At 42.3% G+C, this 18,949-nt stretch overlaps 1 protein-coding gene across 2 annotated transcripts in view; it reads left to right on the top strand.

Moving 5' to 3' along the window:
• Nucleotides 1-18,949, top strand: part of LRRFIP1 (LRR binding FLII interacting protein 1) — a 203,215-nt gene that overhangs the window by 122,003 nt on the left and 62,263 nt on the right. For both annotated transcript variants that reach the window (XM_082261022.1, XM_082261021.1), the window contains exons 5-12: nucleotides 1,282-1,326; nucleotides 9,829-9,879; nucleotides 11,232-11,288; nucleotides 11,497-11,559; nucleotides 13,384-13,464; nucleotides 15,033-15,077; nucleotides 15,188-15,247; nucleotides 18,072-18,149. In XM_082261022.1, the coding sequence (XP_082117148.1) occupies nucleotides 1,282-1,326; nucleotides 9,829-9,879; nucleotides 11,232-11,288; nucleotides 11,497-11,559; nucleotides 13,384-13,464; nucleotides 15,033-15,077; nucleotides 15,188-15,247; nucleotides 18,072-18,149 (480 nt within the window). The remainder of the gene's footprint in view (nucleotides 1-1,281; nucleotides 1,327-9,828; nucleotides 9,880-11,231; nucleotides 11,289-11,496; nucleotides 11,560-13,383; nucleotides 13,465-15,032; nucleotides 15,078-15,187; nucleotides 15,248-18,071; nucleotides 18,150-18,949) is intronic.

Genomic DNA, 18,949 nt, shown 5'->3' with positions numbered 1-18,949 from the left:
TACATACTTCTCTCTCTGGTGGCCCATATATTTTAACTTCCCTTCCCCTCGAGGACACGGCAGTGGTCTAGGGGTTGAGCAGTGGAACTGCAGTGTGCGGTGGGGGTCACATGTATCCAAATCTACTAGAAGTGTTTAATATTGAAGAGTCTAATAGAGACAGGAGCACTGAAACGGAGCAAAGGTAGAGACACGAGCCATCAGAGAGGCGAGTATAATAGGTCTCCCACAAGGACCTGCAATTATATTTTTGGGTGGTGATGTCGCTCTGAAACACTAACCTGGAGCAAGCGTGCATTTCACAGGAGTCCGCAAACTTGTTCCAGGTCAGTGATTGAGAAAGTGCTGAAGCAGTTGGATCAATCTGACTGCCAGGGAACTAGTATTTTCAGAGGGAGAAGTTGGCAGTGGCAGTCTCCATAGTTCCTCTGTACTGGTTTCCTTCTAACTGTTACATGTTAGGAGACCTTTTTGCAATTTTTATGGAATATAGTAAAGGTTGTGATGATGTTGCTTTCAAAGGTCAACTCCCTAAAAACTGCTATTACAGATTTGGTGGGTGCAGGTTGGTTTAAACTGTGCTGGGACAAGGTCATCCAGTGCCCAGGTCAAAGATGCCAGCTGTGAACCTGGGAAGATCAGGGAGTGTGGCTAATATGCCAAACCGTATGTGGCACACCACAGTGCATTCTAGAGTGTATTAACCTATCGTCCCTTAGTAAAATATGGGGCTAAAAGTGGCGAATAAAGAAATGCCCTGGCATCTGTGTTAAAAATGCCCCTGCATTGGTGCTTTCACTGGAAGGAAAACCATGTCCCTAAATCCATGTTTAAAAGAAAAAAAAAAAACCTCTGTCTCTGGGTGAAAAGTATCCAGCTTCGTTGGTGGTGTTAATCTCGGGAGGACTGCTTTGGCGTTGATGTCAGTGAGGTAAGGGAGGGAGATTGGAAGGTGGGGGGCTCTGTGGGATTCATTTAAGAGGCCCTGTGTGGCTCTAGGGGAAAGAGGGTAGCTGAAGGGTTCTGAGGTTGGTAGCAAGGCTATGGGGCACTTTGGAGATTTGAGGGAAGGTTTTCACTACTATTTGTGCGTTTCTAACATTCTTCCATTTTGGACCTGTGTTCTTGTGTTCTGCCATTACACTGCCAGCTTACCATGCCCCCATTCCCATGTTTTACTTTTTCTCTGATCTCCCATCCCTCCTTGTCTCTTGTCTGTTTTTATCCTCCTTGCTGTGAACTGCTTCATGTGTTTTTCTTGTCCCTGCAATGCTTTTCCAGGAAGATAGTGAACGATATTCACACAGGCCACGGAGGAATCTCCAGGTCAGTCTTTACCCATGTAACATTATGTAAACCATTCAAACCTACCTGCAAACCTACTGATCTTTGACCGCTTAAAATTGCATCAGTGCTGAGCTACACGATCACCCAGAACATTTCTCCCTTTACTTCAATTTTCCAAGTTTTAGCCTCAGGGCTTTTAAGTAAGGCTTTACTCTCACCATAAATAGCAAAAAAAGGACAGATACAGTCTTCTGCACTTTAGTGCTGTGTTGAAAGGATAGCTGTTTTATTGGCTTATAGGATCTTGCTGCCCTCTCAAGACAATGGGTATCCATACAGACTGCAAACATAGAAAACAAGAGAATGGGGCACCAACCTAGCTCAATATCATAAGACATTTATTGAAAGATTAAAAGACATGCCATACGTAACACTCATAAACCTATGCTAAAGATAAGCATGAGAGCGGTTTCTTTTTGCAATCCGGAGACCACCAGAAAAGAAGTGCTTTTCGGTATAGGAGGGAGATTGGAAGGCGTCCGTGGTGATGGGGCTGATGCGTTCCAAGGGAGAACCCTCTTCATCAGAGCCCTGATCTCAAATGACTAGCCAGATATATATAGTCCAGTAGGGTAGACAGGACCTCCCACATAGGTCAGCCCTGCCCCTCTCTAACATCATTCGCTAATAAATAGTGACTTATGCTATATAGAATAGATCGCATTAAAATACCTTAAAAAATTACTTCTAAAATATATAAACAAATATCACAGTAACCCATAACAGCAAAGGATCAATCAATTAATCATACCTGAGGCTTCATACATAAGCGGATTAGTAAAACCGCACATAAAAATATATATTAGTGAATCATAATCGCAGATAAAAACTATACTTGTATATATGGGTGTATTCAATAAATAAAGAAATAAATAGATAGATCCCCTGACCAACGGGTAGGCCTTGACCCTCTCAATTGATGTAAGCTGTTTCACTGAGGAGCCCTGCTGGTCAGGGGATCTATGTATTTATTTATCAAATACACACATATATACAAGTAAAATATATACAAGTATAATTTTTATCTTTAAAATTTTTATATATGATGTTAGAGGGACAGGGCCGACCTATGTGGGAGGTCCTGTCTACTCTACTGGATATATATCTGGCTAGTCATTTGAGATCAGGGCTCTGATTAAGAGGGTTCTCCCTTGAAACGCATCAGCCCCATCACCACGGATGCCTTCCAGTCCTCCTGCTTTACCGAAAAAGCACTACTTTTCTTGAGGTCTCTGGATTACAAAAAGAAACCTTTCTAATGCTTATCTTTAGCATATGTTTATGAGTATTATGTATGGCGTGTCTTTTTTAATCTCTCAATAAATGTCTTATGATATTATGCTAGGTTGGTGCACCCTTCTCTTGTTTTCTATGTTTACTCTCACCATCACCCAACTACACATCAAACCAATAACGACAGATGATGATGATGATAATAACTCGATTAATACTACACCAAATGTATGCTAACAGGTGTGTAGCTTCTTCTCTGGTCCTACCCTTTTTACATGCATGAAATTTCCATCTTTTATAGATTAATGTGGAACTCCAGGCAAACACCTTTTAAAAGTATTTGTATTCTTGAAACACCCTTTTAAAATGTAGGCCTCGCTCACATAGGCCTTTCTATGCCTACACCTGTGCGAAAGGCTGTCTTTGCCCAATCAGGTTGCACAGGAGTTCATGCATCCACTTCCAGGCAGTCCCGTTCATGTCTGTTGGGGCTAAGCAGCTGTATGGACACAGCCATTGGACCAATTTTTCAGCCATGCAGGTGTGTTCCCGAACACAAAGGTCTCATTCACATGGTCGTGTCTATGCATACACCCGTGCAAAGGGTCATCTTTGTGTTCATGGGATGCACAGGAGTTTGTGTAGCCACATACAAGCAGTTTGTTGGGATACAGCTGCTGCAGTGACTTTTCTTTCAATTTTTACACTGTTTATAACACAATCTCTGAATGGGGGAGAGAATCCTCTGATCAAGAATTTTTCCTATTCTAAAATCATGGCACAGGCAGTAAAATCTGTGAAAGAACCCTTCTCAATGGAGGTTGAGGAAGGAGGGGGCATATCCTCGTTGGGCCATCTGTATTCGTTTTCTGCCTTAACGGAAGCTAAATACGCTTTAATTCATTCTTGAAGATCACAAAAAAAGACTCTGAAGTGGTTTCAGTTGGTTTCTTAGGCAGACCATACATATTTTCATTTTTTTTTTTTTTTTTTTTTCGTTCATCCAGGGGCTTGAAAAAAGAAAATAAAGACCTGATTCCCCCATTTATACACTTAATGTGGGTAGGGGGATCCTTCCCACTGAGTTATTGTATTCTGACAGTGGGAATGCTTACCTGCCATCAGAATACAGTGATTTAGTGCTGCAGGCTTTAGTCAGCAGAGCTGATTGAGAAGGGAAAATTCAACAGGCTGATTGTACAGAAGTCGATCGGTAGATCTACAATTAGTCTGCCTATACATGGATCGAAACTTGGTCCGTCCGTGCTGAACTGCCTGAATTTCTTTCCATGTATGACCGGCTTTACAGTCAATGAAAACGATGACCTAGGATTAGGCTAAATTCACACAAGCAAATAGCACAGTGGGAATCCATTGCTGTCTTCTCAGCCTACCTTGTGTGCATCCAGCAGCGTTCACCATAGATAATCGCTGGCTGGACAGCCACGGATAGCTGCAGCCATCTCCAGCCTGTCATTGAAATGTACAGGGCTCGGCAGCAGCAGCTAGCTGCTCACAGGTGGCAGAAACGGTTGAGGGAATCAGCAGAATTCTGCTGCTGTCATTTGCATGAGGCCTAAAACAAATCTTCTTATGCATAAGAATTTCAACAGGGGTATTTAAAGAAGTAGTATCACCTACTTCTATGGATCACAAGAATACAGTATGTTCTGCACTACTGTGACCTGTTTTCAGCCAATAGTGGGCTTAATCCCGCTGTCGGCTGACATCACTCAGCTGGTCCAGATTCTCGACTTTACAGTTGGGATCCACCCAGATACCTGGACCAGCAGCTGGCTCAGCCTCTTGGTGAAAGGCTAAGAGTCTGAGCCAGCCAATCCTGCCCCCTCCACAGCCCAGCGCTCAAGTGAGCGCTGGAGGGGCAGAGCAGAGATCGGTGACTGACAGTCTCAGCTCTCTGCTCAGAGGGGAGGGGAGAGTGATCAGCTGTGTTTTCATGGTTCTAAGTGCAGAGTTGGCGGGGGACAGATGCAGAATCTGACCGATGCTGCATTCACCTAAGTAAATATAAATGTGTATTTCTCTTTTGTTCATTGACAGACACAGTCCCTTATATTCTTGACAGTTGGGTTATACTGCCCTCTAAAGGAGTTGGACGCTAGGCAGGAAAAAACTTGACTATGTCTATGGGGCAGTCCCAGGGGTTATACTCCCACTCTCAGCTATAGGTGTTCAGTTCCACCTGTAGTGGACTCACAGGTTTCCAAGTTAAATAAAGCCACACTAATTCCGGTTGAGGAGTCCCCAGGCCTTTAAAGATCCAGCTGATAGGCGGTCGGAGGCTCTGACCCGCCATATGTTCACTGTGACTGGTTCAGCACTTAGGCCAGTATTTACTATTGCCCTGGTGTCGCAAACTCTGACCGAATGTGGAGCTGGTGGATCAATTGGTCCAGGGGCTACAGTTTTGTCTGTGATGCCTCTTTGGAAGCGGCTTCCTTGATTTCCAGACTCTGTTTCGGCAGTGGTCCTTCGGTGTATTATCTGGCTGAAACGCTGGTCTGCGGATCAGACTTCTAAGAAGGTCTTAGCTGATCTCCCATTTGTGGAGGATCGGCTATTTGGAGCTTCCTTGGATGATATCATTGAGGGCCTCATGGGGAGGGGGAAGAGTACTCTTATTCTGCAGGCTTCCAAGGGCAAGGAGCCCCGTCATAGGCGGGGGCCATTCTTCTTGGCTCATAAGAGGCCTTTTTCGTCCCTCAGGGTCTCAAGAAAAAGGATCTAAGCCCTTCAGAGCCTCCACCCAAGGTTCCAGGAGTACATGGTCTGGCAAGTCACGAGCGGGCTCTTCCAGACCTGCGGGCAAGGCTTCCTCTGCATGAAGGGGCACCCTCACCCGTATCTGGGGTGGGGGGACGTCTTTGTTTCCGGATCCATGGACCTCCCTGGTAAAAGACAAGTGGGTCCACAAAGTCATTCATTCATTACAGCTACAAGATCGAGTTTTGAACTGATCATTCGGAAAGGTTCTTCCCTTCCAACCTGCGCTTGTCTCCAGATCACTTACAGGGTCTCTTTTGGGCGGTGCAAGACTTGTTACTTCAAGGGGGGATTGTCCCGGTTCCGACTTTGGTACGTTTTTAGGGGTTTTACTCAAACCTGTAAACAGTTCTAAGGAAGGAATGCAAGGTCCGTCCAATTCTGGACCTCAAGGCGCTAAACTGCTTTGTGCAGGTACAGAAGTTCCGAATGGAGTCTTTTCGCACGATAGTAGCGTCCCTACATCAGGGGGATTTTCTCGCTTCTAGCGACATCAAGGACGCCTACCTTCACATTCCAATATATGCTGGTCACCAGCGCTTCCTCCGCTTTGCCGTAGAGCATTATCAGTTTGTGGTGTTACCCTTTGGTCTCGCCTCTGCTCTTCGGGTCTTCACTAAAGTGTTGGCCCCGGTACTAGCATTGTAACGTCAGCAGGGGATCGCAGTACTGGGGTACCTGGACGATCTTCTGCGAGCGGAGTCTCTTACAATCTGATAGACAACGTGGAGATAACTCTGTGAACTCTGAGGAAGTTCGGTTGGATTCTGAACCTTCAGAAGTCTGCTCTGTTTCCATCCACGAGACTGGACTATCTGGGTCTGACTGGACTCGGCCTCAGCGAGAGTGTTTCTTCCTTTGGAAAAACTCCAGAAATTGCAGGAGGCAATCCAGGTTCTGTTGTCCAGCAGACGATCTTCCCTCTGGGCTTGCATGCGGGTTCTGGGCCTTATGGTGTCTACCTTTTTGTTTGCACAGTTCCACATGAGGTCTCTGCAAAGAGAGATCCTGGCGAAATGGAACAAGAATCCTCAGTCTCTAGACAATCTGATCCTGTTGAGCCAGGGTGTGAGAGGATCCCTGATCTAGTGGCTTCATTCTCCGGCACTTCAACAGGGAAAATATTTCCTCCCCTGGTACTGGACGGTTGTCACCACGGATGCCAGCTTGTCCGTGTGGGGCGATGTCCTCGGCACAGATTGTGCTCAAGGGGTCTGAGCTCTTCCAGTCCAAACTTCCGATCAATGTACTGGAACTCCCAGCGATCAGGCTTTGTCTGGATCATTGGACAGTTCGCCTTCAGGGGTGTCCGGTACACATTTAGTAGGACAATGCTATGGCCTATGTCCATTACCAAGGGGTCACACGAAGTGCCCTGGCTGCTCGGGAGGTAGCCGGTATTCTAAGGTGGGCAAAACAATTCGTTCCAGCCCTATCTGCTGCATACATTCCAGGGGTGAAAAAATTGGCAAGCAAATGATCTCAGTCTACAGGCATTGGACCGGGGGGAATGGTCGCCTCATCCAGAGGTGTTTTTTATCAGTTGTGCCTCCCATGGGGTACTCCGGAGGTGGACCCGTTTGCCTCTCGTCTCAACAGGAAGGTACAGAGGTTTGTGGCATGTTCTCTGGACCCTCTAGACGGTGACACAGACACACCCTAGTGGCTCATTGGAGTCAGTATCGTCTTAATTTACGCCTCCCCCCCCCCCCCCCCCTCAAACTTCTGCCAAGACTCCTGCGCAGGATCGAGGCAGTAGGGATTCCGGTCATTCTAGTGGCTCCAGGCTAGCCTAGCTGGTCTTGGTACGCCGATCTGGTATGGCTGGTCACCGATTATCCTCGGAGTCTTCCTCTTAGGGAAGATCTGCTTTCCCAAGGGCCAATCTTCCATCCTGCTTTATGGTCGCTGGCTTTAACGGCTTGGCTGTTGAATGCCAGGTGCTGAAGGATAGAGATTTGTCTGAATTAGGGATTCCTACGCTGTTAAAGGCTAGAAAATCTACATCTAGGAAGATCTACTATCATACTTGCAAGACGTACATTGCGTGGTGTGAGTCTCTCGGGGTTCACCCTCGCTCCTTTTCGGTAGCTCAGATATTGGCTTTTCTCCAATGGGGGGTTGAGCAGTGCCTGGCCTTGAGTACCATCAAAGGCCAGGTTTCGGCCTTTAGCAGTTTTTTTTTCTTTCAACATCGATTGGCCACACATTCCTTGGGGTGCACCTTTTATCCAGGGAGTTCGACACTTGGCTCCTCCAGTGTGGTCTCCATGGCTGCAGTGGGTCCTCAATTAGGTGCTGTCTGTTCTTCAGAAGCCTCCCATTGAAAGTCTTCTTCAGGAGGTTCCCCTGCTTAAGTTGTCTCAGAAAGTGACCTTTTTGGTGGCTATTACTTCTGCGCGCAGGGTGTTGGAGCTGGCGGCGTTATCTTGTTGTTAACCTTGCCTGGTGGTTCACAGAGAGAAGGTGGTTCTTCGTCCCTGTCCGTCCGTTCCTTTCAAAGGTCGTCTCTAAATTCCATTTGAATGAAGACATTGTGTTGCATTCCTTATGTTCCAGGCCTAAACATCCTAGTTAAATTGCCTTGCATTCCTTGGATGTGGTTCGGGCAATCGGGGTGTACCTGGCAGCTACAAAGTTTTTTCGGAAGTCTGGACCTCGAAAAGGGTTGGCTGCTTCTGCTGTGACCATTTCCAGATGGATCAGACAGGCAGTGATTCAGGCCTATTGAATTAAGGGACAGGCTCCTCCTTTTTCCTGTTGTTAAGGTGCACTCTACTCGGGCGATTTGTGCCTCCTGGCCTTCCAATATCAGTCGTCAGTGCTGCAGGCTTGCAAGGTGGCCACCTAGTTGTCTGTGCACACTTTTACAAAGTTTTATAAGGTGGATGTATTGGCATCTGCGGATGCTTCCTTCGGCCGCAAGGTTTTACAGGCTGCTGTTTAGAGGACCTGGTCCTCCTTTGAGGGTACATTTTTTTTTTTTTTTTTTTAATCAGGTGAGCTCGTGTTGTTTATGGTTGAGCTCCATGTTACCTGGTTTGGCTATGGTTTAGCCTTGTGAATTTTTCCTTGCTGTTCCCACCCCTCATGTTTGACACTTCTTCTTTGGGACATCCCAACTGTCAAGAAGATAAGGAGCCATGTCCGTCAATGAACGAAAGCGAAAACGGGATTTTTGACTTACCGTAAAATCTATTTCTCTGATGTTTATTGATGGACACAGTACCCACCCCTCTATGGAATTGGTTTCTTCTGGCGCTGTTTGTAACAAAACAAAATGCCTATAGCTGAGAATGGGAGTATATCCCCTGGGACTGCCCCATAAGTTTTTTTCCTGACTAATGTCCTACTCCTGTGGGTGGGCAGTATAACGGTCAAGAAGAGATAAGGCGCTTTGACCATCAATGAACATATAAAAAAAATGGGATTTTTTACTTACCATAAAATCAATTTTTTGGAACTTTTCTTTTAAGTTACCTGGAGTTCTTCTTACTGCTTATAGCATATAATAAAATGTGGGAATAAAATGATTCCTTAACATTGGTGTCAACATAGCGTGTGTATGAGATGTGCTGATAAATCTGATAGAGAAGTGAAGAAGATAAAGTAGATGATGGTGCACTCGGTGCATGGGACCGATCATAAGCCCAAACATAAACAGCAGCTTCCTGCAGATGATAGATGGACATTTTAATTGACCATCTATTAATCAAAGTTTATAGACCAGATTTCCTGTGTATCCAAGGTGTAAAAGAATTGTTTTCACCTTTAAGAGGTGCCACCAGTACTGTTTGAATATTGGGAATTAGCAATGTCTATTCTACTTATTCCAGTTTTATAGCTATCTTGAAGCAACTGAATGTATAACCTAACATATATTTTTTAAGAGAGGCATGTGTAGTAATATCTGCCATCTGTAGTGTTTATGTGAAATTCCATTCTGTTCATGACATAGCTGAATGCACTGTATGCACATTAGTTTATAAATTGCAAATTTTTCAACTGAAATAAGCATGCAAAGGTTATTCTGATATATTGTTAATAAACTGAGCTGCAAGAAAATATGTTGAGAGAATGATCTGTAGCTCCCATTGAGAATGAGAAGTTTTCTCCTTAAAAAGGCTAGTTGCTATTCTGTCCTTGTTTTCCATACTGAGTCCCTAACTCAAATTAAGTATGTGCCAAGTGAAGTCATAATTGCTGATCCAAATACTTGTTTTGGTTCAAAAACCTAAAATATTAAAGCTACTGGATCGGAATGTAGCCAGGCAACTAGAATTTTCAGTAAACAAACTAGCCCTGGCACCCTCTGGGTTTTTTTTTTTTCTTCAGCAGAGTTTCCTTTTAATCAAAGTATTGATTTTCTGTAAACTAGCAGCATCCCTCCAGAGTTACAGTAAGTGATCTGTTTAAACATTTTTGTTAATGATTATTTAACTTTTTGGCCTTTTCCACCTTTAGGTTTCAGATGATGATGATATCATGTCTGTGACTAGCAGAAGCAGTCTTAGGGTTAGTAGCCTGTGCTTTTCTATGTGCATAATGAGTGTTGTGCGTTGTTAATTGACAGGTATTGCATGTGATACTGCTATTGTGATCTTAGTGGTATTGCGTTGTACCAGTTACCCAAGCATAAAGTACATACTGCATGTCTTTCACTCTGTCGAACTAGCATGTGCAGAGGACTCCATGTAGCTGTAAACGGCACACCCTGCATTTATAAGTGTTCTCTTCCTATTTCATTAGCAAAATTTACAGCCATTTTCCAGAAACTCACAAGGTAGTCATGCTGTGTGCCATTGTTTTTTTTTTTCTCAGAATTTTTAGCCCTGAAAATGAAATTGTACTTGAGATCTTGCGTGTGTGTATAGATATACGTGTGTGTGTATGTGTTTGTATATATATATATGTGTGTGTGTGTGTGTATATGTATGTATGTATGTATGTATGTATGTGTGTATATATATATATATATATATATATATATATATATATATATATATATATATATATATATATATAATGGCACTCTCATCGCTATGCTTTTTCCTCCATTCAGCCAGTTCCCACCACTAAGGCTGGATACACACTATACAACTTTTGTTGATAGATTTGCTTTAGATTTACCTTAAACTATGTAGTGTAAGGGCCTGCCTGACTGCATACAAAGTGTTTAGGTTTGACCTCATATTATATGGTTTTGGTAAATATAAAGGAAAAAATCTAAAGAAAATTGTATAGTGTGTATCCAGCTTAAGCTGACCACACAGTCAGATTTTGTAACTGGATGTAAATTGAATGGTTTATTAGGTATTTAGATAAGCCCACACAAATAAAGGTCACATCAAAGGTCCCAGAAGGCTGTGGGTCCATTCACAAAGTGTAGCACAACGTGTGCATGCGGAGTTGGAAGCTGGCTGGAAAGTCGCATGGAGTCACAGCTGGCTTCCCACAGTAAACATGCCAGCGCTGGTAACCCAAAGACTGGCAAAGTAACAGTCCTGGTGAGAACAGCACTAAATTCCTGGACAGGCAGGTGTCCTTTCAATAAAGTTAGCAGCTACAGCATTCATAGGGTTTGGGTTGGGTTTTTTTTTTTTTTTTTTTTTTTTTTTTAAATTGGAGAATCCTGGGTTTAGCTATAGATGCAGATTCAACTTTTATTTAAGTTTCTTTTTTTTTTTTTTTTTTTTTCTTCAAGAAATAAACAGAACAATTTTTTTTTTTTCTTTTTGACACTATGAAAAATGAGGCTTAATATGTTCGCTTGGTTTCTTGTATTACTATGTACAGTTGTGTATTCTGTGTAACTGGCTGCAACATGATTTTCTTTACTTTAGTCCTTCTTTTTCTTTTTCTGACAGACCAATGGTTACGAGGATGAATTACTTGGACCATCACAGTATAGGAAGTCCAGCAGGGTCAGTTAACAGTCCAAGCTTAGCATGTGGCCTTGTATACACTTGGGTTGGCCATATACTTTATGTGGACACTAAAACAATTGTAAAGGCCAGCTTTACTTTTTGATGTTGGATGCTGCTTTATTGTTAGCAGGTTCCACAATGGTCGGCATATTTACAAGGCATAGCCAGTGCTCTGTTAAATCCTTTTTTTTTTTAACCCCCATAGAGCTCCACAGGCAGTGGAGAGACATTGCAGTCCTCCCGGGGGGCACCCAAAGATGAGGCAATGGTTGGTTGTATACATTCAGCGTTTGCCTTGTTTGTGTGGAGCTGGTGCATGTGATCAATCTATAACAAGGAATTAATGTGTGCTTTATTACAGCTGAATGTCAGAGCTGATTTGTTTAACCAAATAATTATACACTTACAATTAATATTTATGATGCACACTAGACATTTATGATGTCTGTTATCATGTGTTTGGAACCTGAAGATACTGACTAGTTGTATGCTGGAAGGAATAAAGGTAAAGGTGCTGATTGGATGTTCACCGAATTTCAGCAGCTCCCCATTTTTTTTTTTTTTAATTAAACTGTAGTTTTTAGAATGTGAATATTCTGCAGCAATTGACTGTTTATCTAGGGTAGTCTAAAACTGGCCATGGGTATATGATGAAGACAGTAAAATTTGCAGGCACAATTTGGTTCCCTGGAGACATGTCTACTAGAGGACTGTCACATAAACCTATATGCTTAGTTCATCCCATTTGTACAGGTTTTTGTGAACAGAGGAATTTACTTAGTTTTGGGGTGTTAATAACAGGTGAACAAAGTATCAAACCTCCCCCATTGATTCAACTTTTTCTCCATTGATGGTGTCATCTATCTACTATAAATAAATAATGCGGCGCTGGTATTGAATTGTAAGAGTCCATTCAGACTAGCGCGACTGGTCGCCTGACAAGTCGCGGTCGGTCGCTCGCCATTGAGTAGTACAGGACCCGTTCTAATAGGAGCGACACAAGTCGCTCCGACTTAGAAAAAGGGTCCTGTACTACTTTGGGGCGACCTGGAGGCAACTTGCATTGACTTCAATTATATGAAGTCCGTGCAAGTCGCGCCGAAGTCGCGGTGCACTTCACAGGTCGCCCCACCAAGTCGTGTCGTGCCAGTCTGAATGGGCTGAGTACAAAATAAATGACAATGCAAAAATACTGGAAGTGTGAAAATACAAATCAATAAGGTACAAACAACATATTCAATGGGTGCAAAGAAGGTTAAAAACGTAGAGTGACATAGACAAAGTGTCATTTTACACAGTTTATAGTGCTAGTTCACACTGTTGCGGTTTTTGGATGTGACCTGAGTCGCAGGGAATCACATGACAAGAGAAATCACATTATTTTCAATGGTGCCCATTTACATCAATGCAGCTCTGTGCGGTGTGATTTTGGAAAATGTTACTATGCTACTTTGGTGCTATTTCAGTGCAATTTTGGCTCCATAGAATACGCTAGCCACATCCAAAGTTGCACTACAGAATTGCACTGAAAAGCGTATTGAAAGCAAGTTGCAGTAGTGTGAACAAACAAGTCAAACAAGTTTACTTTTGATGATAAAGATTAGAACATATCTGTTCTTGTTGTTCTTCTCTACAGCATTTCTGCTCACAGTCTTCAGTGTAGATCTCAATGATTTTGATATATAATATATTGAATGCTATTATATCTGTATCTGTTCTACTGGTGCTTTTTACAACATAGAAGGGTTAAACAGGGTCTACATGCAAATAGTTTGAGATCACTTTTTGAGCAATTATGTTAATGAGTGCACAATTCAAGAAATACCGTATTTATTTCTGAAGGATCATTGTAGGATGAATAAAATGTGTTTCATATAACTTTACACATCCGTTCCTGCATGGAAATGTTATAATGGGAGTGCCTGTCATGGCTTTGCTTGCTAACCGGTATCCGCAAGTAATGGTAGATTTATATACATGCTAAGCTGTGAAATGAGTGTTGGCGTGTTATTTGAAAGGTTAAAGTTGTGTTTGGTATTGTGCATGAACAGCTTCCATCTTTCATGGCTTTTCCTGTCTCCTCCATACGCAGAGCGCTTATTACTCTGACCTCAACCTGGCCAGTGCTCCGCTCTCCTCCAAGCAGCAGCAATCCGTGCCCAATGGAAGTCGGGTCGGTTACTCCACACCTTTCCTCTTCTATCTCTCACACATGCGTGCATCTATCTTTCCTTTTCTCTGTTTGTGTAGCCTACTCCTTCTCTGTCTTGCTGTATCTGATATTTTCTATAATTCTTTATTTTTCATTTTATTTATAAATGTGGATAAATTCCGATATTAACATTGACATGCAGTGAATTACTGTTTACTAATACTTTAGTGTGGGTTGTAAAGTCACAATTTGGACAAAAGTGTTAAAGCCTAAAATGTTACTAAACCCAGGACCCTGCATTCACTATATCTGGTCTCCTACAGTACACAGAACATGGAAATGCAATCATTTTAATATATATAAACTGCTAAATACCTTTTCTCATCAGCAGTATACAGCAGTCTTGTGACTTCTATCAGTGTCTGGCCGAACACTGGTTAGAGCATGTAGGAGAAGTTTTCATTCTCCTTTGACCTTTATTTGAGGCTGCATGACTCTCTGACCTCCTGTCTGAACAGTGCGGATTGGCCCTGTGCTGATCACATGCACCCCCCCCCCCCAAAAAAAAAAAAATGGCAATACACAGCATATGAGCATGTGCGGAGTGCATGCTAGGGCTCTGTGCTATCAGCACAGCAGATGGATTGGGACCATAGAAGAAGGGGAGGATCAGAGAGGGCAGGGTCAAATAGCCTGTTTACACAATGCAGAAGATTTACCCCTTAGGTTCCATGGTGAATATAGCAGGCATGCTTTACTTCATATGCACACTGATTTTACTGTTGTGGTTTTAGTAACACTTTATCTCCAGCAAAGTAAAAGCCCCTTTTAGTCCAGAGTGGGAGGTATCTATATGGGGACTATTGTGGTCACTTTTGTAATAGAGTTGTGACCATCATGACCTCATTAGTGAATGGCTGTTTTTTTCTGCAGTACCCTTTTGCCCAGTTACGTATGTAATAATAAAAGATCATTCATGTTTGTTTACATTGCTGGCCTTCCTATAATCATCTGCAACAAAGATCATCCTAGGAACTGACTTGGGGTCTGTTACTGAGTTCTGCCAATCGAACTTGTTTCAAGGCCATGGGAGCTACAAAGGGGAGCTGTTGATGCAGCTTGTGTACAAAGAGAGAATGATTCTCATTCATAGCTCACTGAGCAGACAGCTGAAAAACTGCTATTGGAAATATTATGGTATCCCTACTACCTGTAATTTGCTGCAGAAGTATACGAATACAAAATGACAAATCTTTTGGCGGGTAGCAGAGTTCTGGTACATGGATTTCTGTTGTGTACTTGTATGTATGCATGTAGTTTTTGCTTTAATCATGTAATCAGCCCCATAAGGAGCACACAGTTGAGTATAATAAATTAGGAAAGGTGCAGTAGCACAAAGCAACTAATCAGAATTCCTATTTCACTGACCTGACCTTAGAAGGTAAAGGCTATTTGGTTGCTGTGGTTTTTTGCAGTTCACATTTACTGTATGTCCATGCTAATTGGGGATCATAGTTTGTATTTAGCCATTGTTTGAAGCTTGCCCTATCACAGTTTGCATCTGTTAAATGTATTCCTTCCTTTTCCAGCCTTCACTTCTGAACTGCAACTCTCTGCCTTCCAGATCTCAGCGGGTGGGTCATTTATTGCACTCTTTTCTGCTGTTAAACGAATCTTGTCCCTGTCCATACCTCTTTTATGTTTCTTTATATCTGACTGTCTGCTCTCTGTTCCTTGGTGCCAGGGGTCCCTGTATGATGAGGGTGTCAGCAATAGCAGCCGTCGTTCTTCCGGTTCTCGGCCTGTGAGAGTTTCTTGGTTTTATTTTCCCTTCTACAGTGACTATCTGTAATAAATCTCTACGGGTTGAATACAGATCCAGCATAAGTACTGTGTTCAGTAATGTAGTTGTAAGCTTGTCAGAATTGTACTTTTGTAAGCTAGCTTTCTTTTTAATTTAGAGAGATTCTGAAAAACGTACTACATAAATTGTATATGCTTATAAACAAGGGGGAACTGCCCCAGACATTTACACAGTCTTAGATTCAAACAGGTAAAATATTATAAAGGAAAGCTGTTGCTGAATGATTCATAGCATTAGGGCTCATTCACATGGATGTTAAAAACCTTCAGCACAGATGTGTACAGTGTTAACAAATCTATGGACTCATTTAGACAGCTGCGCAATGTTGATGCGTTCAGCAGTGTAAACGAGAATACAAGACAGCTGCACCTAGGACCATCAATTTTAACATTATTCGCTGTATCCATATAAAAATTTGTGCTAAGGTTTACACACACAAACCGTTAATGCCCCCCATTGGCCATAGCCAATGCCAGGTTTTTTTAGATGTAAAAAAATCAGACCATGATAAATCACTACAGAAATGTTTTCACCTTAAGCCCTCGTTAAGATTGAAGCAATCTGTCATGCGATTTGACAGGACAAATTGCAGCCTATTGCTGGCATTTGCATTGTTCCATTCCGTGCGATGATGTCTTTGCGGCACCTGCACCGATATGCAAAAGCAGTTCCTGCACTACTTTTGCTGATTTCATGTTTGACTTCAGTAGACATCTGTGCATGATGCCGCCCAGATGTCTTTTCAAGTCGCACCTGGAGTCGCGGCTTTGAAACCGTGCAATTTTAGATGAAGTTCAAAGCCTTTGTTCTTTGTGAACGAGGGCTTAATGTGATCTAAAATCTGTGCAAGTCAGTTAAAACAACTGAAATTGTTGTGTAGTGGAAAAAATATATGATTGCATAGGTGTACACGCCCTGTTATAATTAGGCTTGTGGCATTGTTCAGAGTTGACCAATCACAATAAATAGTTGGGGTTTTTGTCAAGATGGAGGGATTTATGAACAGTTCCAAATATCAGTCAATTTTGGCACAAAACCTTCAGGCCTCTGCTAAAAAGCTAGAGATAAAAAGGAATTTCAACTTTCAGCATGACAACAACCCAAAGCATACCTCCTAATCAATAAAAGAATGTCTTCATCGGAAGGAAATCAAAGTTTTAGAATCTCCCAGCCATTGTCCAGACCTGAATCTAATTGAAAATCTGTGGGGTGACTTGAAGAGGGCTGTGTGCACTTGAGATGCCCTCACAATTTTAATATTGTTGGAGCACTTTTGCAAGGTGGAAAGATTCCCTAGGCAAGTTGTGCCATGCTGTTGGACTCCTACCCCGAAAGACTGAATGCTGTCATAAACTCAGAAGGTGCTTCAACAAAAGTATTAGTTTAAGGGCTTACGTATTTGAGCAACCACATTATTTGTATGTTTTTTGTATTTTCCCCCTTTTAAAGACTTCAGTTTTTCTTTATTTGAATCGCACATATTTAAGGTCACATTACAGGTAGAAGAAATTCAGAAGTGATTTGTCCCCGTCTGATGTTTTTTATATCTGAAAAACCTACATTTTTGCAGGGGTGTGAAGACCTTTAAGACCCCTTTCACATGGGGCGGACTCCAGCAGCACAGCTGGGAATCCGCTGATCCCCGTGGATGGCTTGTCCATGTTCATTCTGCTTATGCAGAGCGGACACAAACACAGCCCGCTGTCCTCTGAGTGGTCAGATGTAAACAAACCGCCTGTCTGTGTACACCCTACGGCCATCTGATCCACCAGACAGATGGGGGAATGGATCCCCCCATCCACCTGTTTTTAACGGATTGGATGTCGGCGGTGTTGACATCCACTGCTCCATAAAGGACAATAGATGGTCCGATTGGGTCGGCCTAAAAAACTGACAGGTGGACTTGATTGGTCCGTCTGTGTGAAAGGGACCTTATATCGATTGTATATGAATATATTGTTCAGTAACTCTAATTAGATAAAATAGACAGGCAGCCAGCATTTTCCAAAGAAATCAGTAACGTTCCTTTAGCGTTACAAGAATATAGATGGGTGGGAATCTTTTTATTGTCATTTTTTTATCTGTCTGTGTACAACTGAATATATAGAGATAAGGTAAAGTATTACCAGATAAGCTGCAGTGAAGGAGTTCCCTATAAATACATCGAATAGTAGATATTTATGTCCCGATTTCCAAGTCCCCTTCACTTCCCCAAAAGACTTTCATAAGAAGCACATTAAGCATAATTCTGTTTGATGTGGCATCTTTTCCAGCATCTTTCAGCAGCTCATCTGAATGTTTGTTTTTTTAATAAATTGCATAGTTTGTTCCTAATAATTTAATGTACCATTTATAGTTCAGGTGTTTTGCATGATAAGCTGTGTATTAGTACACTGGTAGTGTTATGATCCCTGCATAGATCTTTGTAATCCATCCCCTGAGATGGCTTATCTAAGCTGTATTCCTAGTAACCTCTTGCACAGTCAGTTATTTTTAGTAGGTTGTGGTTTCATAGCCGGGGAGGTGGACAGTGGAGATTAGGCGAGATTTGCTGGTAGATGAATGTCACCGGTTCACAATATGCTGCAGGTTATGTTATATTCATCATTCTTCTGCATGTTCTGTCTGTGATGAGAAGACAGGGTATCTTTTCCTGCTTTGCTCCCTTTGCACTATCCTGTGTGATTATTTTCTCTCTACTCACTGATGTTTTTTTTTTTTCCACGCGGTCTCTCATGCTCTCTTCTCTGCTTTTCTATGGAAGCCCTCTGAGTACAGCTGTTACCTGGGCTCTGGATCTCGTGCCTCCTCTCGTGCCAGTTCTGCCCGTGCCAGCCCTGTGGTGAGGATTGCTTTTATTTTGTTCCCTTAGGACTTGTGTAAAGGTGAAATGGTTCTCTTTAAGGCCTCATTCACACTGAACGTGTTTTTTTTTTTTTTTTTTTTTACAGCTTAAAAATGCCTTTCCATGTTATTCGATATGTCCATGCACACATAGGCTTTTAGGTGCTAAGGGTGGCATAGGCGTTTTTAAGCTGCAAAAATAACCCAGGGCCAGTGCGTTCTGCCGCATACAGCTGTAAAAATGCCTTAAGCAGCTAAACGCGTCTAGCGTTGAGTCGCGTTAAATGTTTTTAAGCTGTAGTAATTGGATTTGGGAGTGTAAAATAGAAGAGGACCGAGAAACCCTGCTGAACACCGGCTAAACGTGCATTAACGCCAATGCAAAACACTTCTAAAAAGCGCATTTTACAGCTTCTTTTTGCTGGCATCGGTACTGGCTTTGCAACTTGTTTTTTAAAACGCCCTGTGTGCATGAGGCTTAAGACCTAGGTGGGTTGAACGCAAAGAGAAGGCAGTGGACAGCAGTGAGATAAACGCATATGGCGTTGCCTTTCCATGTCAGGTTTTTTAAATCTGTGAATCTCTCTGTGCACTATTATGTATTTCTAATCCTATGAAACCAGAACAAGTTTATTAAAAAAAAAACAGAAGAAAATGAATGCAGCCATCACATCTAATGATTTGGTAACCTGCAATATATTATATTTTTGATTGTTGGTTTGATACCACTTTAAATATAACCATGAACCACACAAAGTTTTAAAAATGTCAACTTTTATTAAAACCAATATGATGTTA

Source organism: Pelophylax lessonae (genome assembly GCF_965119305.1).
Source record: "Pelophylax lessonae genome assembly, chromosome: 6".
In the NCBI taxonomy this organism is placed as follows: Eukaryota; Metazoa; Chordata; class Amphibia; order Anura; family Ranidae; genus Pelophylax; species Pelophylax lessonae.
Note: the sequence above shows the minus strand (reverse complement) of the source record. Positions and strands in the feature narration are given on the sequence as shown.